Below are 27,265 nucleotides of genomic sequence, written 5' to 3' on the forward strand. Positions count from 1 at the left end.
ATTTTAAAATTTCTTGTAATGTCTAATCCTGTCATTTATCTACTGCCTGTTACTCTTGTTACATTGTTTCCTTATATGTTTTATAATTTCGGAATGTGAGTTCATCTTTAGTGAGGTTTTCTGTGGAAATCTTTGCCATTGGGGTTAAGAGGGTATTGTTTGTGCTTGGCGTTTTTTGGTGTGTTTTTGTTTGCTTGCTTGCCTCTGACAGATGTTCTTGAGTTATTGTAGAGCTAAATCACTGGTTTTAAACATTAATTTCTCAGTAGGAGTTTTCCATACTAGACAGGTGGAGTTCATTTAACCCCCAACTAGAGTTTCTATTTACCAGGCCAGTGAAGTCTTCTCCATACTGTAGCTGTGGTACCGTCAGTGAGCTGTCAGCAAACATTTTTCTGTCCAGGTCAGAGAACAAGCCGCTCTTTCAAACTGTTAGAGTATTTCAAGTGTGGGATAGTCAGATGAAGTTGTAAATTTGTGTCACCTCTCCTGAGAAGTAGTAGTTTGAGCCACCGTTAACGTTCTTGAACACTTTGGATTATAGATAAGCCTCGTTTGTTTGAGTCAAATAAATTGCTAGTCTTTTCACTGAAGCATTTAAGTGTTTTTAGTATATTTATTAAGTAACAGATCCAGGGATGATGATGGTGTATTTGAAGACCACGTTCTAACAATAATCCAAATCTTTTGCAATATCAAAGAACTGAACCATTATTCTTAACATACCAAATTATGAACCAGTGTAAATCAGTGATGTGTTTTTGGGCTCCTACATTATTGTATTCACCCATTTAATTGATTAGACAGTCTCTTAACCCATCTTACCATAGATCTATTTAGTGAACTGTATTGCTTGCAGACTGATAGAACTCATGAATTATTAAAAGCATCACATATGGAACCTGCTCTTTTCTCATTCCAAATTCTTTTAATATGGCTTATGTTGAGCCATTTAACTGGCTTCTGTCCATCCCACTGATGGAAGCCACAGCCAGACGCGGGTTCTTATAAATGACTGGCTTCCCTTCCACTCAAGAGGAGGATAAAATGTCAACTTTTTCCTTTACTACCTGAAAAGCAATCAGTGGCAACCCTTCCTGCTCCTCTTGACAGTAGTTTGGCTTTATAGAAGCAGGGTGGGCATTTAGCCAAATGTGAATTTCAGTGCTATAGAAAGAAAAAATTTAAGTCGCTAAACCTCAACTACTAACTGGAATTTTCAGAGAGGCATTCAGATGGGTTAAACCTATAAGCCTATATAGTAAGCTAACTATTGTTCAGAAATTCCTGAACTGTAGGTTTTGATCCCTTCTTTCCTGGTGATGATGCGAGGTAACGTACTGAATCCCTCTTTGTAACAGTTTGCTCATCTGTAGGAATGGGTTTAGGATAATAATAGTTTCAGAAGAACAGTGTAACAATTAGTACTAATTTCCAATTGTTAATCAAAGCCATTGAAAAGGACGTTTTGGATTCAAACCTAACTTCAAGACTGTTTATTAGCTTGACCCTGTGCTTTATTATCTCTTTGAAATTATCTTTATCTGTACAATGGGGGTACTATTTCACAGGATTATTATGAGATAGTAATGAAAAAATATATGTGGAAGCATTTTTAAACGGTGTAGTGCTGTAAGCGTTGTTGATGTAAGGCTGTCAGTGTGATGCTTTATCATATGGAAACATAAGGTTTAGAATTGGATGGGACTCTGGAGGAGAAAACTGACATTTGCAGGAGGGTGTTTTTGTACCCAGACAGGCTCTCTGTTTTGTATTTTCTGTTGTTTAATCCTTACATCCCCAAGAGTAGCATTCTGTTAGCTCCATTCTTACAGATGAAGAAATTTATTTTTAAGATCTACCTCCCCATCATCCTATTTCATAAATGAGGAAATGGAAATCTGAAGAAGTATGATGACTTGTCTAAAGCATAGATTCTCAGTTCATTATTCCATCTATTTTAATATACTGTCATGTTTTCTTAATGTTTTTCTCTTGTACACAAACTTGACCCCAAAATTAAATAGAAAACACAATAGTACCTAATTAGATTGACAATGCAGATATAGAAAGACATCTGTCACTGGCTTTATGATGGATTAGATATGCTAAATGGCCTTTCCACCTGAACAACTGAAATACTGATGAAGTATTATCAAGTGATTTTAGCCTGTTGCTAAGCTGGCATGAAGGTGTATTTGTTGCCTCTAAACAAAGTGAAACCTGGGATCCTGAGAGGTGAGTGGGAGCCAAAGCCAGCTTTTGCTGTGGAGACTTTTACAGATTTTGGTTACCTGATAACTATGAAGTAGGGAACAGGGTTGAAAGCCTGTTAGTTGGAGAATCTAACAAGAGCTTCCTGGATGAAGCCAGGAAATTAGAAGACTGTATCTTCGATGGAAGAGTAAAGAAAAAGTAAGTCATATGCCCCCCTCACATGGTGTATGGTCCAAATTCATACTACAATTGTGGTCCAAATAAACCTTACGAGGAGAATTTCATTGAAAGTGCCCCTGAGTTGATAGTGACCAGCAGAAGTAGATACAAACCTTCTCTTGAGAAACTCAGCTTCAATCCGGGTCTCAAGTAATTCTTACAAATAAAATGTCTAAGGAAAATGAGCAGCTCACAGTTAAAAACCATAAAGAAATAAGGCAACATTATGAGTGAGAACCAGCAGAAATACACCTCCAAGAACTTCAAGTGGTTAGATTAGATTATTAGATTTAAAGAAATTATTCCGCATACATCCCAAAGAGACAAAGAGATGGAAAATGCGAAGGAATCGTGGAGTGATGTGGAGAACAGAGGGCCAGGGTCCAACATATGCCTACTCAGAGTTCCCGAAGAAGAGAAAGAGAGGGAGAAAAAGAGGAAGAGAAGGAGGAAAAGAAAAAGAGAAGATCTTAAACACATCTAGAGGAAAAAGGCTAATAGTAGAAATATTTGGCCTCCCCTGTGACTCTGATTTAGTCTCTATGGCTCAGTTTCTTTGGATGTCAGAGGCCCAGTACCTGTTACGTCAGTACACCTAAATGTAGTTAAATACATTCCAGCCCTACCATATAGAATGCTTATTTATGAACAAACTACTGTAAATAAGTTGTTGGGATTCTAAGTTGATAATTTATCCTCTCCCTTATTGAGTTTGCAGCACTGAGGGGATTTCTGGCCTTTGGTTTTCTTCATCTTTCATGTGTCTGTTTAATGCAAAGTCAGTGAGATTTAGCCATCATTGTTATCTTTGTTTTCAGAACAATCAGTTATTTTTTGTTGGTGGAATGAATTAAAGATATAATGCAGCAGGTAGGCGTCAGACTCGTCCTGAATCTTTTCTCTCTTGATCGAAGCGCCCACTCCAGTCATCGCTAGGCCTCTGTCATTCTCCGGTTTCCGCAGGCCGTGCTTGCCCGGAACAGTGTTCTGCTGCGAGGAGTTGGGCTGCAGAAGTTGAGTGGTTAAGGCAACATGGGCCCCATTACTGATTGCCCCTTTCAAATCTCCCAGCAACCATTAACATAAATATCATCTCACCATTTTGGACAGGGGACACCACCCTTATGCACGACAGTAATATGATGCTAATGCTTAACCCTTTCATTGCTTTGTTGGTTTCAAAGGCCTGGCTATACATCCATTGATAGGAGTCTGTTTGAACCTAGAGGAGAAATGAAGGGGTTAACTCCTTTTGGTTTTGCCCTTTGACCACTTCAGGATGAGAGGCATGATGAAATACTTTTCAAAGTCTTCAGTGGAAACACATCATGCATAATTGGAGCAAAAAAGAATAAATCAAAGCTTTTTCCCCCCTTTTAGTCTGGTAATTCATAATTGAAACCACATTGAGGTAAGGGTTGATAACTTCAAAACAACCAAGAAAACTGCCCTTTCTATCAAGGTATGGCTAGGTGAGGCGACTCATTACCAGGGGCTCCAAAGCTTCTGTGTGGAAGGCCTGTCCTCTCCTCTCTTCCTTTCTTCTCTGACTTCTCACTTTTCTACTCAGGCAAAAGACCTTCATTTAAGTCAGATAAGGGTTTACTCAAATATCTGCTTAATTCTCTTCTTGTCACATGAAGTTATATCTACATAGTGACATTTAAAACATTTCTAATATGGTGACTAATCGCAATTAAATTTTGAATCTCTTTTATTGAATTTGGTTGATTTAGAAAGAATTCTGTAGTTGATAATGGAATGTGGTTTTCTTCACTGTTGATTTTATAATCATCAAGTAGTTCCAGCAAGAACATTTCAGAATGGTTAGCTAAGGTCATTTGTTCATCGCCTTCCTTGGCTCTTTGTATGGTAGGTAACTTTGACTCAATGGTTTGGGTTAGGCTCATAGGGGGCTAACCATGACCTTTCACCTGAAAGAAAGCAAAACAGGATTGCAGGAAGGGCCCAGGTAACTTCCTTTGTGTGAGATTGCCAAGGGCACACCTAACTGTTTGAGTTTGAATCTTTTTTTGAAGGAGAAAACCCCTCTGAATTGGTAGTTGATGCTAAGCCTGGTCTCCCAAGGCCTTCCTTTCAGGGCATCCTGGAACCTGAATCCACAGCTCCCTCTTGCTAGTTTGTCGGCTCCCTCCTAGCTCCTTCACCAGAAGAAGCAATATGAAAGAACTTTCTAAAGCTGGCATTGTGACCTAGCAGTTATTGTGGCTATTATGGATTACTTTCAAATGATTGCCATTTAACAATCTGGATTTCTTACTGAAGCTTCCAAAATGAACATTAGCTGTAGGAGTGAGAAGCAATGGGTGGGCGGGTGGGCAAGATGTGAACAAGGTATTTTGGCGAAGTGCCCGTACTCTGTCAGGATGACACATACTCCTGTTGGTGTATCTCCTTCCATCTTTGAGTCAAGTTTCCCCGAGTGTATTTGAGAGTTGTATTGATAACCAAGATTGCAAAGGTGCAGCTGCAATCGATGGGCTTTTTTCAGGGCTCTGTTGCTGGGTGCCTGGTTCCATGCCCGGTCTTGCCATGATGGAAATTTAATCAGGCCACACAGTTAATTGCCAGCATTGTTGGCTTTCTCCCTGGCAGAAGTCAGAGTCTTGAGTAAATTATGGAGGTTTAAATTTGCTTGATTTCCTGCAGAAAGTGAGGTCAAGAGGTCCCAGACTGTAGACACTCTCTTTGGTCAGCCAGCAGGGGGGCAGGTCTTAAAGGTATTTCAGAGGTGACTAAATGCCGTTTTGAAATGTCCTTCTCCGTATGTTTTTTTCTCCGGGGGTTAGTTTGTTGACCTTACCCCAGTGGAGCGGAGAGTCTGTGTGAAGGCACACCCCCCAATTAAAGCTGCCTTTCTCCACGCCGGCACTGTGCTCCAGAGGCAAATGGGGTGATGTGTGAAGAGCGAAGGAGCAACTGGCATGGAAGCGTTGGTGCAGAGCAGCTTTTCCTACTTCTGACCTTTCAAACTAGAACATACAGGTAGCAAAATTCATGTATCAGTAAAACAATACTTAGGAAGAGAAAGCTTTTAAAAAAAAGCAACATGAAGCTTATGATGTTGACTTACAAAAACCAAAAACTTGTGTCATACAGGGCTTTTCATGATGTGGCTGCAGCCTGCCTGAATCCCTCTCATTTCTTCTCTCCCAGTGGCCTCCTCGCAGCCGCTGGAACCTGGTGGAATCTTTCCCCGTCTTGTAAGCGAGTCTCAGCACTGCTGCTTGGTTTGCCTTGTGGCTTCTTTGTGCAGCACTCCTGCTTCTCCTTGAAGACTCCGCAGGGGTCCCTCCTCATCTCCTCCAGGGAGACAGAGGTGACCCTGTCGCCCTTCGTGTCCCTATAGGACTTGAATACCTTGTTTTAGTACTTGTTCTTTTGCACTGTGATTTGCCCTTTTCCCTGGCTATCTTCCCCAGTAGATTATGAACATTTTGAAGGGAAGGAATTTGTTCGTCTTTGCAGCTTAGTATGTGTTCAGGAAATGTTGACTGAATGAGTGAGTACCAGCAATAATACTGACAGGAGTGATTGCTGAATGTCTCGTCCCATTGTCTCAGCAGGCAAGAAGAATATGAACTGGGGAGAGCTGGAGGGTTTTTGTTTGTTTTAAGCGACCATTCGTGGAGTTCTGTGTTGAGTTCTCTGCTGAGTGCGATTGTGTGCAATCTCATTTAATCATCACCTAGGAGGTAGATGCTGTCATGCTCCCCATTTTACAGATAAGGAAAAGAACACTCTCAGAAGTAGCTTTACATATCATGAAACTAGTACAAGACAGGGCCCAGATTCAAACTCTGTTAAATACCCTAATCCTACACTTCAGAATATGTACTTTAGCACAATAAGATTCTTGGTAACTACTTTCAGATGAATGAACTAAGTTGGAAATGATTTCGGAGTTCATGATGTCGCTCATTTGAGTGTATATCAGCTATTCTCATCCATACACGAAAAGGACAGACATGACGTGGATCGTTTGGGTTTAACTTACTCCTCCTTAAGCAAGTTTTTATTGAGTAGCACTAGGCACTGTACTGGGTACTGGGTGTGACAACATTTACAGCTCCTGCTGTCATGGAGCTTTCAAGATAGTTACAATATAAAGACTAGGAAGGAAAAGAGAAAATCATAAATAAAAACAGTATATTTGGAGAAGAAGAAGTAGAGGTAGAGAAACCAGGTAAACCAGCACTCTACAGCATGGCCAGGTAAAGGCAGAGAGGAAGAGGATTTCATGTAGAATTCTTGGTGCTGGAAGAGACCTCACGACTGCTTAGGCCACTCCCACCCCGCTTTTGAGACATGTAGACAGTAAAGCCCAGAGAAATTGTTAACTCCCACAAGGTGACCTGTTGGCTGTCATTTCTCCAATGCTATCATATCAGGTACTTTACATATATTACCTATTTACTTTTATTAAAACATCTGGGTTGTTAAATAATAGTTAAGAAGTGATAGTAATTAAGTAATTGCTATGTCAAGTCATACCACCTAGAAAAGCAGTAGTATTATCACGATTTTATAGATATGGAAACTGGGGGGCAAGAGAGGTTGCCCAGGTCACTGTGCTGGTAAGTGGAAGAACCTGGATTCAGACTAAGGACTCGCGCTTCCAAAACTGACTCCGAACGTGCTGACTCGCTGTCTGACATCATTTCATCAGCGCGGGTGGTGTCCTGCAGTAAAGCACCGGTCTGTGTCACGGTGAATGTATGCTCAGGAGCTTATACGTTGCCTCCTGTTCATCTCAACGTCCGTATTTCATGGGAAAGTGCGGGCAAGATTTCACTCCTTGTTATGCTCCTTGACGTGCTCTGTCTCCCCAAAATGCGGCCTTCTCTGCTTCTCCAGTTGTCAAGCCCTGTTTGGTATGCAAGTGAGTAGTGTGGAAAAATTGAGCACCAAGATGAGTTACTGTCTGCTTCCCACCACCCATTCCTTCCTCTCCTATTCGCCGCCCCCCCCCCTGCCCCCCTCATAACCATTCCCTTCCCGAAGGGAGCTGGCATACGGGATGAGACCAGAGCTGTGGTCTTGCCAAGCCTCTGGTTAGTTCTGCCTGGCAGGGCCTTGAAATCAGAGCTCTGGTGCCTTTGGGGGGGGGGGGGTGTGCCTCAGTTTAAATCCCAGGGGATTCGTTTTCTGAAACCACGCTCTGCATCTCTCATCCCAGGGTATTTTCCTTTCCTTTTAATGTGACAGAAGCATTCAAGTGTGTTGGTATTCCCTGCTTGTCCCGGAGAACAGACCTTATTTTGTTGGTATTTTAATAGTTTTTCCTTCTGTGTTAGAGGCGTGTTTACCTTTTTTAGTTTACATGCTCCTTTTGTGTCGGTGTTATGTATTTGGTATGTTTTTATTCCATGTACCCTCTGAAATCATAGTTGTGGGATGGGCTCTTGGTTATTGGCCCAGATATGATTGTGAAGGATAAAGAACTTTTAGCATTTTTGTCTCAGAGAAGAGCTAGAAATAATGACCACTGGAGTTACCCCCAGTTCCACTTTCCAAAGTGTAAATGTGATGCTTACCCCAGACTCAGAATAGGATGCTTAGGAAGGGCCATGAACCACCACCATCTGGTGTCGCGCAGTCGGATGGTGTGGCTGTTGTCCTCTTCTGTCCCTTACAGGTTGTGTAACCTTGAGCAGCATTCACCCTTCCCGCCTCCCTCCTTCCCTCCCTTCTTCCTTCCTTCCGACTGGCAAAGCAAATGATTAGACATCATTCACTCTTGTTAATTCTATAGTTTCGTCATCTGTACAAAGACTCTGTCTTGGGGGTTGCTGTAAGGCTCAAATGAGATAATACGTGTAAAGCAGAGAGCCTAATACTTAGTAAGTATGTGCTCAGCTAATCTGGACTGTTTCAACATCACACTTTAAATTATTTTATGCACTTCTTTTAAACAATCTTTTTTCTTTTCCATTTAAATGGTGTTTTTGAAGCACAAGAGAGTATTGTATCGGAGGAGTAGGTGACTGGGTTGGGATGGTGATGGCACAGACTGTTGGGGATTCATTGTGATGTCAGCACAGGACTGCTTACTGACCTCAGTGTTCCTAAAAGTCAGGAACATATGAAGAGTAAGATTTGGGGTAGGAAACTGAAACGGGTTCCTACAAATGTAATCAGATTCTGAGGTATATATACTAAAATCCAGTCCCCTTCCTAAGACTGCAGCTGAATGTGAAAGCGTGATGTCATGGAAACAGAAGGTCAGCATTGAGAAGATAGCCTTTCCTAGTGTGTCTCTTGGTTGTGAAATCTAATTATGGCCTGTTATGGACATTTTGGCTTTAATATCCTGATTACATTAGGACTCCAGGAAAACCACTCAGTCTCCTTGAGTTCCCATCCCATGTGTATTCCATGTGTTTGTATACATTTCCTGTCCCACACAGTTACATCTGGCAAACAGCTGTTGTCATATATGTGGTGATGGGTGTCCATCAGTGATATGGCTGAGGTTGACGGGGGACCTTGGGAATCCCAGAATCTGAAAGATGCTAGGGAAGTGTAAGTGGCCAGAATAACAGATAGGACATTTCAGATTCATCCACCTTCTGGCAGAGATGAAGTTAGGTCCTTTTCACATTATAACATATGAATGTGAAGGTAATTAATGCCACTGAATTGTACACTTAAAAAATGGTTACAATAGCAAATTTTATGTTATATTTTACCACAGTTTTTAACAACTATACATAATATACCAAAAACCATTGTATACTTTAAATGAGTGGATTGTATAGTATACAATGAATTATGCAATGAATTCTATCTCAATATAGCTGTTTTACAATACAAGAATGTTTTCACAATCATTTTCTATTACCAATACAAAAATATTTTGGCTTACATTGCTGCATTAAAAATTACTTACTATTTTAATGGTAGCAAAGAAATTGAATTTCTTTCATTACTTTTGAAACTTTATTTTGAAAGAAATTGAAACTTACGGAGCTGTAAGTTGCAAGAATTGTACAGTGAACTCACAAGCTCATCACCTAGATTCACTCATTTTATGTATTTATATTTACTGACACTCTTTAGTCCCAGTATTCAGAAGTGATGTGCTTTGATGGGCTGTGGTTTTCATTTCATTGATTTGTTTTTGTCTTTTTTTTCTTTAATTCCATGTGCTGCTTACTTATTGGGCCCTTTCAATCTAAAAATTTATGTCTCTTATATTTTCTTTTCTGAGCACTTGCTTAATTTCTTTGGTCGTTTCATTTCTTCCATATTCCCTGTTTTCTTTTTCAGGAATCTCCTATTAGATGGATGTTGGACCTCCTGGATTTTCTTATCTTTTCTATCCTGTTTTTCTTCTGTCTTTTTGTTCACTGGACTGGAATATGCTATCATCTTTGTCTTTCATTCCTGCCTTTTACAAAATTTTAAGCTATCATATTTTTAATGTCCAAGAATTTTTTTCAGTTCTTTGATAGATCTTTTAAAATAAAAATAGTAATTTATTTTTATTTCAAGGATGAAAAATCTCTCTCTGAGGACATAATTTGTTGTCGATGTTGTTTTAATTTCCTTCTGCTGCTTCTATTGTCTTTGTTCCCTCTGAGTTTCTGTTTATTCATTTGGTTTCTGTTGTTCATGCTGAAGATGTTCTTGAAATGTCTGTGATTCTAGGATCTGTTCATGATTAAGAGGGAAGCACTAAGAACCTGATCAGAAGCTCTTTGTGTGAGGGCAAGCTTACTGCCTGGTGGGCGTTACTGTCAGACGATGGAGTGGCCAGCGAGCCACAGGGCTGCCAACGTTTTGGGAACTGCAGGGGGGAGAAGGCTGTAGGGCTCATCATTCAGAACCGAGATTTTTCACCTGTTTTCCTCTCAGCTGTGCCTGTGTTGCCATGTCTGGAGCTTCAGTTTCCTCAGAGAATAAACCTGCCTTGTCCAGCTCGGGTGGGGTGTCTGAGTGGGCAGGTAAAGGGAAGGTTTGTGAATTGGGGTCTCCCTGTTCATTACACATGTTTTTAACCAGTCCTCCTGCTTTCAGCCCTTCCCCTCCTCGTACCCTCACGAGGTGCCCGCTGAGCTCAATTCCTGAGCCTTCGTGGGGTTCAACAGTTTGACCTTTTGTCTTTGTGGGTACTTAGGTTTCAGCTCTCACTCTCTCTCCTTCTTGTTGCCACTTCTCCAGCCCCTCTCAGTCTTTTAGAAACGTGTTAATACTGCTCATCAGCGGCTTTCTCTTCTCCCATGTCATTGTTGTTGTAGATTTGTATGTTGTATTTATTAGCTGCCATTTTAGTGGGTGTGGGGAGGGAATAGAGATAAATGCATGTGTTTAATCTGCCATGTTTAACTACAAATATCTCCTCAGCTGCAAAAATTCTACGCTCTGTGTTCAGTGGTATCAGAGCCAAACTGAATTAAAGAAAGCCAGTATGAATTTTGAGGAGGGGAAGACTTTGAACAGTTACTTAGCTCTGGGGTTGGTGGAAGCCACCAAACCTCCCGTGTTTGGGTTTAGTGATGAAGTTGGGAAAGACGTCAGCCCCATGGTTACCGGATCCCTGTCTGACCCACGCTAATCTGTTCTCTTGCAGAAGTGGGGTAGCGTGAGCAACCCACTCTTCCTCCCGCTGATCCCACCACAGTCGCAAGGTTTCACTGCCATTGTCCTCACCTATGACCGAGTGGAGAGTCTCTTCCGGGTCATCACGGAAGTGTCCAAGGTGCCCAGTCTCTCCAAGCTGCTAGTTGTCTGGAATAATCAGAATAAACCCCCTCCAGAAGGTAAGAAAAATGGGGAGATGTTGGGTTCAGCAAAGGCTTGGTTTGGGCGTTAGTGTAAATCTCAGCTGGATCCATTATGGATTGCCAAGTTATTTGCGTCCTTTGTTTTCGATGCATTTTCCTGCTTTGTCAGCAGGGATGCCATTTCTGAGGCAGTATAAACCCAGTTTTCTCCAAGATTTTATTCTTGTTCTAGGGTGGCCCATATTACTCCAAGCCCATGGCCTGCTCTGTAACCACAAGTGTTTGAGGGCTTAGGAACCAGTAGGATCAAAGGCTGTCGCCTTGGGAAAACAGATCTCAGCTTCCCTCGGCCCTCTCAGCTGATTTGTTTACATGAAAAGTCAGTTTAAAAGGCATTAGTTTTCTCCTTTCTTATCTCTGCTCTGATACTGTGTTCTTCTTCAAAAAAGAGGATGGCCTCACGTCTGGTGGGGAAAGTCAGCAAGGCATGCCCTCTCTAGGCTTCGAATCGGTTCCTTAAGTGAGCAGTCGCTAGGGGTTCCCACTGGTTTATCCTTAATCACTTTGTTCCTTGCCGTGGCCACCCCTGCAATCTGCTGGCTGGCAGCTAGGGTTGAGGACTATTTGATTAATTGGATTTGTTTTTAATTCAGGGTGCGTAGAGTACGTTCCACCTGCATTTAGTTTCTCATTCAGTCCGTCTATTACTGACCCTAATCCCAGGGACTTCAAAGCTCCTGCCCTTTATAGCCTATTAAAGCCAGGAAGTTTCTGATGGATTAGAGCAAGGAATGAGTTTGAAGTTTGTAATGTGCACCACTATCACCGATAAGGTCTAGTTTATTGCCTGACAGTAGTATCTGCACTTTTTATGGCTATTCCCTTTTAATTGGTTATACTGAAGTTGGGGTAGTCAGCCCAGCAAACTACCAGCAGTAGCTCTCCAGTCCGGGCTGGACGGAGACCACATTTCGGTCTGGTAGGCCAATCAGAATTTGCCTCAAGAAACTTCTTCAGTTCCTCCTGAGACACTTAAAATGTTTTACTCAGTGGGATTTTTGTTCTCTGAGAGAACCATATGCTTTCTTTTTAGATTTAGGGAGCCACAGGGTTTAAGTGAACAAAATCGCATTTTAAATGAAGGTCCTATATGATGCCCTGAAGCACACTGCTTTTTAAAAAATAATCTTTCTGTCAACTGTCTTTTTATACCGAGTTTTTTGTTTTTTCTTCTCAACATCTAGTTTTGTTTGATGCTCAGTAAAGGAGAAAGAAAGGGGTAGCAGAAGAAGGAAGGTGTTGGCACCATCTAAGAAGGAGGGAGGAAGAGACTGACAGCAAGGAAAAGGTGGAGGAGAGCGGAGCTGTGAACAGGGGACACGGGAGGGCGTGTAACAGCCGACTTGGGTTCCGCAGTACCAGTGGCCTGGCCCGGAGTCCAGTGACTGGGCGGGACCGCACTGCTATAAAGGATGCGTCATGTTCCAAGAAGGAAGGCTGTGTATGCCTCCTGTGCCCCACAGCAGCCTGTTGTGTCACTCATGCATTTGCTCCTGCTCACGAAGGCCGCCCGCTCTCAGAGAGCGCCTCTCGGCCCCCACCTTCCCACCCCTGTCCTGCCCAGAGGTCGAGTTGCAGTCTGGTGCTAAAGCAAAGGAGGCTTCTCCTTAGAAACCCTGGTGAGCCACTTTGGGCTTCCGGTGCAGTGTTTCTTGTGAATTTGAGTCTCTTTTGGCCAAGTATTGTTGCAGACTGTGAGAAAGGAGAAGTCTTTTTCTTCCTTCTTGGTCCAAGCCCCCACGCACAATGACATAACTGAATGCAATAGGTTTTGGAGCAGAGTATTCAGTTTTAATTTTTGGTAGGCCCTACTAAACCGTAGCGGTTAATTTTATGACCAAGAGTTCAGTTTATTTTTGAAATATTTTGGCTCTAGGGAGGAAGGAGAGCCCTCAACTGATGAGGCCCTAATTTTGACACATTTAGAGGTTGGACCCACTTTTTTCTACCAGTGGTTTTTAGGTCAGGGCTCCAGCTCTCGCGATGCGGTTGTTTTGGGAGAACACGAACTATGTTTAATCTTCTGTGGGGTGTTTGTTCAGTTGGTAAATGGGGCTGTCAGCTCTGGCCCTCATGCCAGCAAAGGCATCTTATTTTTCATGTACAGCATTAGTAACATATATATTTTTAAAAAAGCAAGTCCAAGGCTTTGAAATATTAGAGGCCAAAGTGATGTTTTTCACTTTCTCTACATTTACTAAAATAAATATTGTGGTTAACATGTCTGCTGCTGGGAGGATTAGTGTAGGCAGAAACCCTTCTCCCCCCTTTTTTTCACTTTCCAACCCAACCAAATACTTTTTTCTTTTTGGTTACATTTAAGTCTAAATTGCTGGGTTTGAAGTTTAAGTAAATACTTAGACTAGGCAGTAGAAATTTCCAGTGAGCTTTCGTCACGTTAGTTTTGAGCTCTGTCAGAAAAAAAGGCAAGTCACTGCCTCCCTCCTCCCCAGCTCTTCAATTTCCAAACTTGATGGATATAGGAGTTATTTGGCCTGGCCCCTGGCGTCAGTCTGAAGGAAGCAGTTACACTGTCCATTTCAGATAGGTTTACCTCAGCCTTCTTTTTTTTTTTAATTTTTTTATTGGGGAATGTTGGGGAACAGTGTGTCTAGGGCCCATCAGCTCCAAGTCAAGTCGTCGTCCTTCAGTCTAGTTGTGGAGGGCACAGCCCACCATCCCATGTGGGAATTGAACCAACAACCTTGTTGTTAAGAGCTCATGCTCTAACCAACTGAGCCATCCAGCCACTCCCTACCTCCGCCGTCTTTTTGAACTGATTTCAGTTTTAAATTTGCATTGATGTCAGGAGCCCCCCAGCTTCAGCTTGTGACCGTCATAGTTCATAGTATGCAGGATGGGATCGGCTGAGCGTGTCAGGATGGCCCACCCAGAAGAGGCAACAGGAAGTAGACGCAGCAGGTCCCTTCCTGGTGAGCTGCATTCTGGGCCCATGGGAATTAGGGTCAGGGGGACCAGGTGTACACCAAGCAGCTTGAGCACTGCTGAAGTGAGCTCAAGGTTAGCATGGAGGTGATCCCATCGTTTATTTTGTGGCTCTGTGGTTGTGTTTGTGACAGTGATTGCCAGGATGGGCTTGGGGTCATCTTCAGTCCACCTGAACATTTTGTGATACCGTTGCCAAGTTGGAGAAAAATTCTCTTTGTTCACATCTCTCTCGGCATCCAACATGGTGAAAACCATTAATCAATACACATTAAAAAACAAAAATCCTTAGTACAGGGAGTTCTTTTTCTCCTTCAAGCTGGACCAAAGCTCATAACTGAGATTATCTGGTCATTTGGCTCAGCTGTTTGTGTTTCATAAATTTTAGCATGTTTGAAAAATCCTATTTTTTAGACTTCTTTGTGTGAATGGAAGGTGACATGTCTGTTTTGCCAACTACAGAGGCACAGGATGAGACACAAGATCCAAGGGCACGCTGTTCCATTTAGAACTTAAAGGAGTACAGAAAAAGGGACCCCGCCTGGGCTAAGCAATGGAATTAGAGCCTGAAGATTTCTAGCTATGGCCCTGTTTCCTTCTGCACCCTACGGGCACACCCCTTTTCCTTCTGTCTAGACCTCTTCAAGTTGTCAGTAGAGAAGTGAAGTTCATGAGTCTTGACAAGAATCCATTGGTGAAGACGATAATAACACAATGCTATTTAACTATGTATCGTGTACCTTTTATATCCTAGGAGTAGGAACTGTGCTAAGTGCTTCACAGATGTTAGCTCCAGTCCTTAGCACAAACCTGTGAGAAAGCTGTGTGTATCCCCGTTTTACAAAAATGAAGCTCAGATGAGTTGAGTATAATTTGCCTGCATCACAACACTGCAAATGGCGGAGCCAGCAATAAACATAGGTCTCTCTGGATCTAAAACTCATGTCCATTGCTCTAAGTACCACTATATCTGTTTAGATTACCATTTAGTGGTAGGAAAATCATCATCCTTTGTCAGCTCTCTGATTTGGGATTATGTAGAAGAATTACGGTAGGTCCTTGTCAGGGACTCAAAGAGAGACAGAAAAGTAAATCTGGTCTTTTGAAAATACTAATGGAAAAGGGAAAGGGGAAAAAACAAACAAAAACCTCTTCTTTCTCACCTATATTTTTCTTTCCTGCCTCATGCTTCTGTCCTGATTTTTTTAAACGGAATCAAAATCCCATATCAGAATTACCTGCTTTAGGGCAGAGAGTAATTATAATGCTTATTCTTTGATTGCTGCCCCCTTACCCCTGCCCTCCACAGAAGGGATGCTAAAGCCTGAGAGAATGGTAGCTCCCTTTTTTGGAGGCCTATTTTATTTAAAAACGTGAAAGTGAGAAACTGGGAATTCTACTCAGACTCCTGTCTTCTAGTAATGATGGTTCATAGAGAGCTGGCCATGAAGATGGAGACTCCTTTTGTCAAAGCTGACGTTTGGCTACCCAGGCCTAATTCAGAACAGGGAAAATTAATCAGTTTCCAGAAAAGCCATGATTCATTCTACATTTCCATCTGCAGCCCACATCAACCTCTTTGGCCCTCATCATTCTCTAAAACTTCCCCATCAAAGACTTTACAGGGGCAAGTTAGTTCTTTATGGATGTTGTCTCATGTAATTCTTTAGATATTTGTAGGCAGAGATTGTGGAAAGCTGTCTGGGTTGAACACACTGTACACACTAGCCAGGGGTAAGTTCAGAGCTCATCCGCAGCACAGGAATGTTTGTATTTAACCAAGGCAGCCAGCCGTTCTCCATCTATATTGCTAAAAGAGGAGCTGTTTGTGACTGTGTGAAGTTACCTTGGCAGAAGTTCCGTTCTTCTGTTTCATTGATGTGCTAGGTTCTCTCAGCTCTGGAAATGGCCGGGATTCTGTTGATCTAACAGTAGATATGGAAGGTACAGTCACTCATGGAGAAATGCTGTTCTGGTTCCATTGTCATAGCTGGAGAAACAGGCTAAGATCACATGGCGAGGAAGGGGTACCCCTGGGTTTGAAGCTGTTTCCCAAGACTGTTCTTCCTGAGATACATAACTGCCTGAGCCTAGAACTTCAGGCGTCGCATCCCGTCTCTCCTCCAATGCCGAAGTTAGTACATTTCAAGCAAAGGGGCTCCTTGTGTTGCCGAAGGCATTTCGTTCCCTCTTACAATAGTTTATACCGTCAGAAAACCCTTAACTGTTTTGAGTCAAAGTCAGTTTTCCTGTAACTTTGACCCAGCCGTTGCTCATGCCGCTGACTTGTGTATAAGTCAAGGTCCAGGGAGGTAGGAGACAGAAACCACACAGTAACTTGAACAGGAAAAAGTGTCATGTAAAGAATTAGTAACTAGTAGCAGGAGACGGGTGTCTAAGGGGTAAAAAGAACTCTAAAGATTACAGGACATGTAACAACTTTGGGAGAGCCCCTTCCCCAGCTGGGTATGAGATTCGGGCCTCGCTAGAGAGAGTGCGATTGTGTCCTACTGCATGCGTGAAGTTTGCCGAGGCGACGCAGGCCAAGTCTGGCCAGCAAGAAACCACCTGTCCCCTTGGGTACTCGTGGAGTTCAACAGGAAGCTGCCCAGGAGGTGTTGCTTAACTTTCGGGAAGACTGAGGGCTTCCGTGGAGCTCACTCAGAAGCACCTATGGGCAGAACCTAGGCAGAGTTGCCCTGGGGGTGTCCATAGAACTCGCTGGGAAGCTGCCTCCAGAGGTGCTGTTGAACTCACCGGGAACCTCCTGGAAAGCTGCCCCTGGGTGCACCATTTAAACTTGCTGGAGATAAATGCCACTGTCTGCCTACCTGCTGGCCAGTAACGGAAGGAGCAAGAAGTGATACAAGTGCTCCAGAACCAGGAAGAAAAGCCCCCTTCCTCCTGAAGTGTCCCTTCAGCACCCTCTGCTGACAAAGCTTAGCATCATGCCAGCTGGCAAAGGGGAAATGTTTACAGGATCCAGTTCCAGTATCACAAACAGGGTAATGAAGGGTGAAATTGAAGCTGAGAGGCAATAAATTGGCAACTTGCCCATTTCGTTTCTTTAAGTATTTTATAGCAATCCTGGGCTTAAGTACCCACACTATCCTCATAACTCCTTCCAAACTGTTTTCCAATTTCTTGGTACTTTTCCCATATTGTGATCCCCAAACTGGAACACAGAGTCTAGTACAGAGGTTCTCAAAGTGTGGTCCAGAGACCCCTGGACATCTCTGTGATCTTTTCAGGGGGTCTGTGAAGTTGAAATTATTGTCATAATAGTACTAAGTCACCTCCCTTTCACAGTTTTTTATTCTTTCACAAGTGGGCAGTGGAGTGTTCCAGAGGCTACATGACGTGAGGTGACATCACTCTAATGGCTAAGGGAATATTATGTGCTTGTGTATTCTTGTGTTTTAAAATTTCCTCAGTTTTAATTTCTGATACCATAAATTGTGTGTGTGTGTGTGTGTGTGTGTGTTTGAGAACCGCTGGTCTAGTAGGTAGGGCTATAATCCCCTTTATTTTAGATATTACAGTTAATTCATGTTTTATAAGGATTTGGACAGATCTGTGACGGGTTTCATTTATCTGGAGTGGGAAGCAAACAAGAATAAGGATGATTGCTGGAAAAAATTATTGAACTGTATTGTTTTGTTCCTGATCTAGAGAAACATGAGATTTTCAAGCTGCACTAGATGGTACAGGTTCTGTTTGGTCTTTGATGCTAAACAGACTTAGATTCAAATATTAACCTTATCATTTATTAGCTCTCCCCAGCCAAGTTACTTTAACCTCTCTGAGCCTTGGAAATACTGTTTTGTAAATAATTTCTGTCCCCTAGGGTTGTCGGGGCTTGAATGCCATTGCAGCTGTAAAGCGTCTGGCATATACTAGCTGCTTAATGCAGACCCCCTTCTCTGTCTCTGCTTAGTTTTACACTGAGGAGAAGGGACTTGCCCAGGATCCCAGAGACAGTGCTGAACTGCAGTCTCCAGTGTGTCAGCCCTGTGCCCGTCCTTTTATTCCAAAGATATTTATTGATTGTGGAGTTTTGTGCCAAGAATGAAACTATAGTTAACTATTGTTATTGATTAAAAGACAATGGCCTGTAGAATCATTTTTGGTCTCTGGTTCAGTTCTTCCATAAACATACTTCTTTTCTAGGCTCTGTGCTTTTTTAGGACTGTGACTGTCTTCCTGTATCCCAGGGCCTCTCACTTGCACGGACTTCTGAGACCCCGGTAATGCCCCGACAGTGGGGTACGCAGGTTGATTATAGAACACACAGAAGTGAGGTGTTTTGTTTGCAGCCTGTGAAGACAGCCTCTTTCCCTTCCGACTTCCCCTCTGTCCTGCTTCTCGTCAGTGTGGTGACTGTGGAGAGGCCACGGGCATTTGGGGGCTTGAAGACCCACAAAAACTACAGTGACAGGAGCTTTCTGGAAGCAGTGTGATACCTGGGTTTCCTGTTCTCATTTGACAAATGGTGTGTGAAGAACAAACTGCCCTCTGTAAAGAACCCTGAGGTCTATAGACATGGGTACTGTACCAAACAAGTATTCATTTCATGCTATGCTAAATACAGCATTTTAAAATAAGGAACCTGCGGTTGGATTGCTTCAATCATTGCAAAGTAGAATAGGGAAAATGTAAGGCAAGTCATGGATTGGTGTTTCTTTACTATACTAGAAAATCCCACATAATTGGACCTCGAAATCTGATAGTTACTCTGCAAATTGGACATGATGAGAAACCAAACCCTGTAAATCATGGGGGAGGGGCTGTCCAGCGGATACAGTGCTAAGTTAAGGAAGCTGCGATACCCATTCCGTGAGACAGTGTTGCGAGGGACGGGTTTAGCAGCCTTGATAGCTGTTTGTGATTGCAGTTTGGAGGTGGGCACATTGGGGCAGGCGTCTTCAGTACATGTGTTGTATTTCTTAGAAGAGCTGCAGGCAAGTGTTGGTCTAGGGTGCACCTATCTGAAAGTATGTTGCAGAGATAGTAGAGTTCTGATATTATGAATAAAACCCTGGGCCTGAGTATAAGGCAGTCCACACTTGATGTCTTTTCTCGTCATTGTGCTCATGGTTGTTTTCCTTCTCTGTCTCTCAGTTGTGAGTCGAAGCCAATTTGTACATTCTGGCTAAGACAGGATTGAGAATTATTACAGTAGTCTTGTAAGGACTTGGAGAGGATAGACGTATGTATCATATAAAGTATTGTAAAACTGCATTGATAATTTCCCTTGCACACTTGTACGTGTAGATTTAATTGATTCTTACATCTCATTTGTGATATGATGCTTTCACCACTTTTTTGGAGGAGTAAATACCTTGTTTTTTTGTTTTTTTTCCCAGAGTCTCTCTGGCCCAAAATCCGGGTTCCATTAAAAGTAGTGAGGACGGCTGAAAACAAGTTGAGTAACCGTTTCTTCCCTTACGATGAAATCGAGACAGAGGCCGTCCTGGCTATTGATGATGACATCATTATGCTGACCTCCGATGAGCTGCAGTTTGGTTATGAGGTAAGGAGTCTTTAAACAGTATGTTTACATATTTAATATTTATGGCCTATTATTGCTTGTTTTTCTAATAAAGAGTATTATATTTCACTCTCTAAAGTCATAATTTTTAAATTCTAGTAGCACCTAGAAGCTGTGCATAGGAGTGTGGATTATGAAGCTGTTGTTCTTAAAGCTTTGGGGAAACCCTATTCCTAAATGGCAGCTGTGCCCTCCACTAGTTTTGGGAACTCCCAAGGAGAGTCCCAGGGGACATTTTCAAAAGAGCGTCTATAGCATTTAACAAGCACTTAATTGATGTCTCCTTTGGAATAGCACTTCCCCTGATTCGAGCAGCTGGGCACCACAACAATAAAAACATCAGTAAGTGAAGAAGCTGGCGACACTGACAAACAGAAAGCAGACCCTGTTGATGGCTTTCTTTCTGAGTTTTAAGTGGAGAGGCTGGCTGCCTGTCTTTAGGGAGAAACATTCTCTATCACTGTTCATTCTGTGCGGCTGATGGATTAGGCTGGGTTCAAGGGTTAAGTATGGAGACCAGTAAAGGTCTCCCCAGGGGAAAGTGCCAGAGCCGAGGCCTGGTGAAAAGCAATAGGAATTGATGAGCTCTGTCAGGGAGGATGTACGTGAGATGCATGATGGCTGCAGGGGCGTATGGTGCTATCAGACCTAAGCAAAACAGAGTGTATAAATCAATTAGCTACAGCTGGCACAGGGGAAAGTGGTGAAATTTATCCCCAGTAGTTATCCTGCCTTTGGGAGAAAGGTAACCGTCTTCTTTAGTTGACTCAGGATTTGTTGAACTTGAGGTTTTAAATCATGAAATTTTATTAAATGAAGCCATATTTGGTACATGTATTTATTATAGAAATTTATTTTCTAACCCTTAAATTAAAAGTGGACTTTAAGGGGAAGAAATAGGAATCCCCTTACTACCGCCACCACCGAAAATTAAAAGCTCAAGTTTTCCAAGGGTTTTTTTTGTTTTGGCTTTTTGTTTTTTTTGTTTTTGTTTTTGTCTATAATGTATATGTTTGGGTGTAAAAGAAATCGTTGTGAAATAGGCTGGTGTCTGATACCCTGGTTGATACCGTTAGTGCCCAGTGAAAGACATGAGGGTAGCCAGTAAAACATACATTCATATTTTTGGATTTATTTCAGGCATAGAGATGTCTTTTACATCACCACACCTATGGTGCTGGATGATTTCTCATGTACTCCCATTCCCATTTTTTAAAAAAGTAAATTGCTTACTTGTTTCTCTAGCCAACTCATGGCAAAAAGATCAGTTTTTTCTGCCAGTGTTTTCTCTCTTCATTGCCCATAATGGCTTCAAACTATACCCATGGGTTTATTTTTGTGGAAAAAGGGACCATTCCGAGTGAGGTAGCCAAGCCCCAGCGCTGTCTCTTCTTGCAGAGTCTCAGCTCCAGCGTCACAAGCAGGGGTGGGGCTGCGAGACGAGACAATAGCTTACTAACGAGCAGTCTTCCCCGTTCGCTGCTCCTCGTCCATATACACCCTTCTGCACAGATTTGAACCTCCATACAGCAATAGTAACAACTTTATTCTTCCGCTAAGAAGATGCAACCATCCTTTATACAAATAAAGACCTCTGATTCCTTCGCCCGGAAAGGGAGACACAAAGTCCCGGTGGTCATAATATCAGTCTCTGGGTAGTTATTAATTCCTTCTTTAACTTAGTCACAATTCTACTTGAATATTCTGTCACTTAATGAATAAATTGTAGACTTACTTGATCTCGTGTACACCTATTGCTGGAAAAAGAAGGCAGACTGGCTAGGAACCTCAGGCGTTGAGGAAGATCCCAGCAGTGAGTTCCCTTAAGGTTTTCTCTCTCCCTCCCTCCTTCCCTTCTCTCCCCAGCCTCAGTGCTAGAGCAAGATATAATACCTACAATCACAGATAAAAACAAAAACCCGAAAAACCCACTTCCTCTTGCCAAAGACTGGGAAGAGGGCAGCCCTTGCGGATGGAACCCTTTTGGCTGTACCCACTCTACACCAGGCAAGCACCAGGAAAGAAGCCACACATCCCCCTGCCAACAAGGTGCTGTGACTGTGGAAATGTCATGCGGAGCCCTGCACTAACAGGACAGGGGTGGAGACAGCACTCCTGCTCCGCCCCCCTCCAGTGTGGAGACTGGGCTAGAACCCAGGTGACCATCCCAGGCCCTGCACTGAGTGAACGTCAGCTTAGAGGCAGCTGCAGAGACTGTGGGGAGGGTCCTGTCCACTGGTCCCAGATAGCAAAGGGGCAGTCCCTTCCCAGCTAGAGAGCAGAGGGAAGATTATGGGAAGGAGGAAGCTGAAAAGGGATTCCTTGCCTGCGTATGAAGTCCTCGGCACACTCCCTTCAGAGCAGCCCATGCATATGACTGACTAGACTCAACACAGCAAAAGCTGTGAGAAATATAAACTGTGGTGTAGAATACTACCCAGGTTTCACATTAGCCTCTGGGGTAGCACACAGGTTGGGCAGACCGGAATAGCACTCGAAAACTAAATTGTTGTTCGATCCACAGCCCACAGAAGGGGGCGAGGGCATGCATTCTGAACCTAAACTCTCGGCTAAAATAGAAAACTGAAAATGAAACACCGTCTCATAATAATACTCAGAATGTTCAGGGTGCAATCCAAAATTATTTATCATACCAAGAACCAGGAAGATGGCAACTTTAATGAGAAAAGGTAATCAACAGATGACACAGATGTTGGAATTATTTGCCAAAGATTTTAAAACTGCTCTCATAAAAAAATCCTTTAATAAGCAGTTATGAGTACTGTTGAAACAAATGGAAAAATAGAAAGTTTTGGCAAAGAAAGAGAAGATATAAAGAAGAACCAGACGGGGAATTCAGAACTGAAAATTACAATAACCTAAATTTAAAACTTACCTGATGGGCTCCGTAGGTGAATGGAGATAACAGGAAAGAACTGGTGAACTTGAGGAAAAGTCAATAGGAATTATTCAGTCTGAACAACAGAGAGAAAATAGATTTTTAAGAAGTGAGCAGAGCCTTAGAGACCTGTGAGACCAAAAAAATAAATAAATAAATCACAGAAGATGCAACATGCGTGGCCTCAGAGTTCCAGAAGGAAAAGGAAGAATGTGGGGCTGAAAAAGTATTTGAAGAAATAATGGCTGAAAACTTTCAAAATTTAACAAAGGACATTAAACTAATGAGGAAACCACAAACATCCAAAGAATAAGTTGTATAAATTTATGTCCATTGTATAAGCTGAGTAATTGATATAACAATTGCATAACAATTGTTATATCCAGTAGGAGTTGGAAAAGAAGAGGAGACAAATAAATTGGTGTGTGTATATATATATATATAAAGGAAGCAGAAAATGTGCATCGCTGCTACATTCTTTGCTTCTGTAGCTTGGTCATGAGACTGTAATTGGTATTTGTAACTTTCTTCTTACACTGTCTGTTCCATGTTCCCTTTGTTCTCTAGCGTATGTATTACGGACCAGTTTCTTTAATGGCTGCAGTACTACTCAGACTTTCTGTTTCTTCTTGTGTTAGTTTTGAGAAGCTGCGTTTTTCCAGGAATCTGTTCATTTCATCTGAATTATAAAATGTGTTGCTATAAAGTCATTTGTAATATTACCTCCTTGTCGTTTAAAGTCTGTAGGATTTGGATTGACGTGTTCTTTTTCATTCCTGATATTGGCAATTTTTGTTTTCTCTTTCTTGATCAGTGTTGTTTGAGGTATATCAATGTCATAATCTTTGCAAGGAATCAACTTTTGATTTTGTTGACTTTCTTTATTGTATATTTATTTTGTATTTCATTAGTTACTCTTTCCTTAATTTCTTCTACTTTTCATGAGTTTAAGTTGCTGTTATTTTTCTAGGGTTTTGATTTGATAACTTAAGATCTTTGATCTCAATATATTTTTCTAACATATACATTTAAAGCTGTAAATTTCCCCTTGATTATTGCTTTGGGTATATTCCCAAGTTTTGATTTGTCATATTTTTATTATCCTTGAGTTTAAACTATCTTCTAATTTCCAATATAGTACCTTCTTTGACCCATAGTTACATACAAGTATATTGCTTACTTTTGCATAGCAAAAGTGACCCCGTTCTTATTGATTTCCTATTTCATTCCACTGTGGTCAGAAAACATACTCCATGTGATTTCAATATTTTGAAATTTATTGAGACTATGGTTCAGTAAAAGATCTATTCTGTTAAGTTTCCATGTGCACCTAGAAAGAGTATACTTTCTGCACTTGTAGAGTTAATGATCTTACTACATCAATTAGGTAAGACTAGTTACCTTGGCAATTTCAATTTCAATATAATCGAAATACCACCTTGCTTGTTCCTCTCTAAAATAGGCATCTCTATTTCTTCTGTTTATTTTTTTCTATAGCCTTTGTCACTATGTAATCATTAAATTCATTATCCTAGTTTAAATAAAAAATAGTTTAAACACAGTATTTAATATGTGAGACTAAGAGAAACCATGCAACAGACCTTTCTTACTGTGACTCCAAAGAATTTTTAGAGAAATCTGGAGAGACAGAGGCATCTTCTCCACCTGGGAATTTTTCAGAAAGGGGAGGCTAGCCGTCTTCCAGTAGCTAGAGGAGTTTTACAGAGTGGAGACAGGATAGACCAAACGACTTCCTGAAATCCCTTTGAGTGTAACGAGTGTAAGGGATCAGAATTCCAGGCAAACCTATATGATATGGTTCCATGTGGGAAAGTACCAGACTTCTGCGCATACCACGAGTCGAACTGCTTCACGTCCCTGTGAAATGCAGAAAGGTGGCTTGTGTGAGGATCCAGGAATGTGTGGAGGTGTAGTGGCCAGCAGCACGTGAGGAGCCAGAGGCGAGTACGGCAGTTACTTCACGGGAGGGGACCAGAGCTCCGTACCGCGAGCCACCGCCTGTCCTGATCGTGGTTCTCCACTGCCTCTTCTGCGGCCCAACATGTAGATTCAGCACTAGAGTTACAGCATGTGTTACACAAACATGAGGGCAGTTTAAGGCAGTGCTTCTGTTAGAGGATGGCAAGCACTGATTTACAGATTTGCCATTTTAAAGCCACAGGCTCCGTGGCTTGCTTACAGGGCATAGAGCAGAGAGTAGAGGGCAGCTCACAGATTACACACTTCCCAAAGCTATGAGACGGAAATGGGGGCATAATATAAGAGCTGAGAGATGTGAGAGGAATGGTGGGGGAAGATCTCCCTGGACTGTTAGCCTGACAGTGGTAGTGAAGCCTAGAATCCCTTTCCAGGAGGGAGTTGTTAGAGCCACAGCAGTGCTCTCCCCAGCCTTTGTCAAACCATAGCACAAACCGGGAATGGGAATGCTGTGTGCTATGCAGACACGGCTGCTGCACCAGCTGGAACCACCCTCAGGCTTCCCTGCTGACCTGGCTGAAGGGATCAGAATCTCCACGTGCCTGTTAACCATTCCTGGCAGCCCCAGCCTAAAGCTCAGAACCTGAAGGGACCTAGACATCATCCTGCCACTTCATGCTTTATTGCTGAGGATACTGAGGTGCAAAGAGGTTAAGTTACCACTTGAAAGTGTCAAATGTACATTGACTATAACCCTTACAGGTCCACAGAGCAAAGTCTTGGTAATGAAAGGCCAGTCCGTGTAGGAAGGGCCTTTTCCTTCCAGTGTCTGTGACTGAGCACACCCACATTGGGAGTAGAGCCCTAATACTGGGGTCATTATTTATTTAATTGGAAGAAAACACAGGGGTCATTTGCCTGTTTAAATGGGTCATATTCCCTGTTGGAACGCAAAGAGCTTTGGGAAATGTTACATTCCCTCTCTAGCCCCAAAATCAGGAGCTAAAGAATGATCTTCTCTGGCTCTGCGTGTTTCTGACTTGTTTGACAAGCTCTAGTGAGCTACCAGATGTTGAAATTCTTTTCAGCCTGGAATAATTTATTTATCTGTTTATGTATTTTACCAGGAAAGTATCTATTGAGTTCTTGATACTCATTTGCAAGGAACTCCTGGGGGAACAGTAGCAGTGTATAGTGTTACTCGAATGTTTGATGCCCCCCACCCCCTAGTCTGTCTGCTTTTATTTCAGACCTAAAGAACTGGGAAATAAAATGCAATTTGTTCCTCCTTCCCTCCCCCACCTTTAAGAGAGACCATTTAAAACATGTGGCAGAAAATAAGCCATGCAGACTTGGCTGAATGTATGAACCTGTGAATTTATTTTTCCTTTCATACTTTGATCCTCATTTCCAACCATAAAAATTATTAGTAGCACTTAAGTGTTGTACATTTTTCACCTGAGAGATGTGAAATGCTCTTGGCTAGTCATACTGGTTATAAAGTCCGTACTTCACTAAGAGCAACTGTATGTTGTTAGTTAGGTGCCCAAATGCTGATGCCTCCTTTTACTGCCTGGGGATCCCATGGGCAGTAGAGGCTGGTCACACCTCTTGGGTGCTAATAAATTATGAGAATTTATTTGTATTGTTTATACTTCTCCAAGGCAATGGCAAGTATATACTCTTCAAATACTCATGGGAAGAAAGCAGAATAGCTTGGAATGCCCCATCTTTTCATGAGAACATAAAACCATCTTTGAGTGAGTTTTCCTGGTATAGGAAGCATCAGAAGAAAAGGTGCCCAAGTGAGAATGCGCTTGGTAGTGTGGTCGCACAGAGACGTCATAAGCAGGTAGCTGTGATGAGGGTGGAACTTGTGTTTTGGTTAACAGTGGAAGTGAGGTTGGTTAGGCAGTATAGGGCCAGCTGATAGGCTGAGAGGCCAGCTGAAAAATTCAAAGTGGTAAAGAGGTATCATAGTTTTGTAGAGAGGTGTGTGGTCATAGCAGTCAGATCATAGGATTCATTAGAGATGACAAAGACTGAAGACAGGAAAGCCAGTTAGGCGGTGGCGGTGGGAAATCTATAAACTTAATATTCAAATGGATTGAAGCACCAAGAAGGGAAAGACAGCTTACACATAGCTCAGATTTAATTTGTGATGAAGGAGCTCTGCTAATTGGAGAATTCCAGGGCTGAGACTCTATATAAATAGTTAACGTTTTAAATGTAATTAGTAAAATTTATAGCTATCTGTATATTCATCCAGAGAGAGGGGGAGAGAAGATAAAATCTGCGATTCTAAATAAACTATCCCACTTTTTCTCTTCTCACTATAAGAGCTAAAAGATAGAAACAACCTATCGTAGAATTAGACTTCATAGCAATCTCTTTTAAAATAAGCTAGCAGATAACTTTAAGGGGGAGGGGGCAGCTATCTCTGTCCATCCTTCTCTGAGCCTTCTGCCAATGAAAAGTGCCACAGATACCAGGTCTGGGGAACAAATACATGTAAAACAAGTCTTGGATTGAGTCTGAAGATTGTTTCTCACAGACTTGTGGTAATGATTCTTCTGATGGAAAATTAACTGCTTTCCTCACTGGATTTAAGCCTCAGAGTCCTAAATTTGAAAATGTGCTGTTTTGTTGGGAATCCAGAGCAGGTCTCTCCTGAAAGGGTTTTCT

At 42.2% G+C, this 27,265-nt stretch overlaps 1 protein-coding gene across 1 annotated transcript in view; it reads left to right on the plus strand.

Annotated features, from left to right (window-relative positions):
- EXT2 (exostosin glycosyltransferase 2) overlaps positions 1–27,265 on the plus strand; it is a 124,474-nt gene that overhangs the window by 73,244 nt on the left and 23,965 nt on the right. The window contains exons 9-10 of the mRNA XM_019746443.2: positions 11,033–11,222; positions 19,559–19,725. Of these exons, the coding sequence (XP_019602002.2) occupies positions 11,033–11,222; positions 19,559–19,725 (357 nt within the window). The remainder of the gene's footprint in view (positions 1–11,032; positions 11,223–19,558; positions 19,726–27,265) is intronic.

This window comes from Rhinolophus sinicus, linkage group LG06 (assembly GCF_036562045.2).
Source record: "Rhinolophus sinicus isolate RSC01 linkage group LG06, ASM3656204v1, whole genome shotgun sequence".
Taxonomy (NCBI): domain Eukaryota; kingdom Metazoa; phylum Chordata; class Mammalia; order Chiroptera; family Rhinolophidae; genus Rhinolophus; species Rhinolophus sinicus.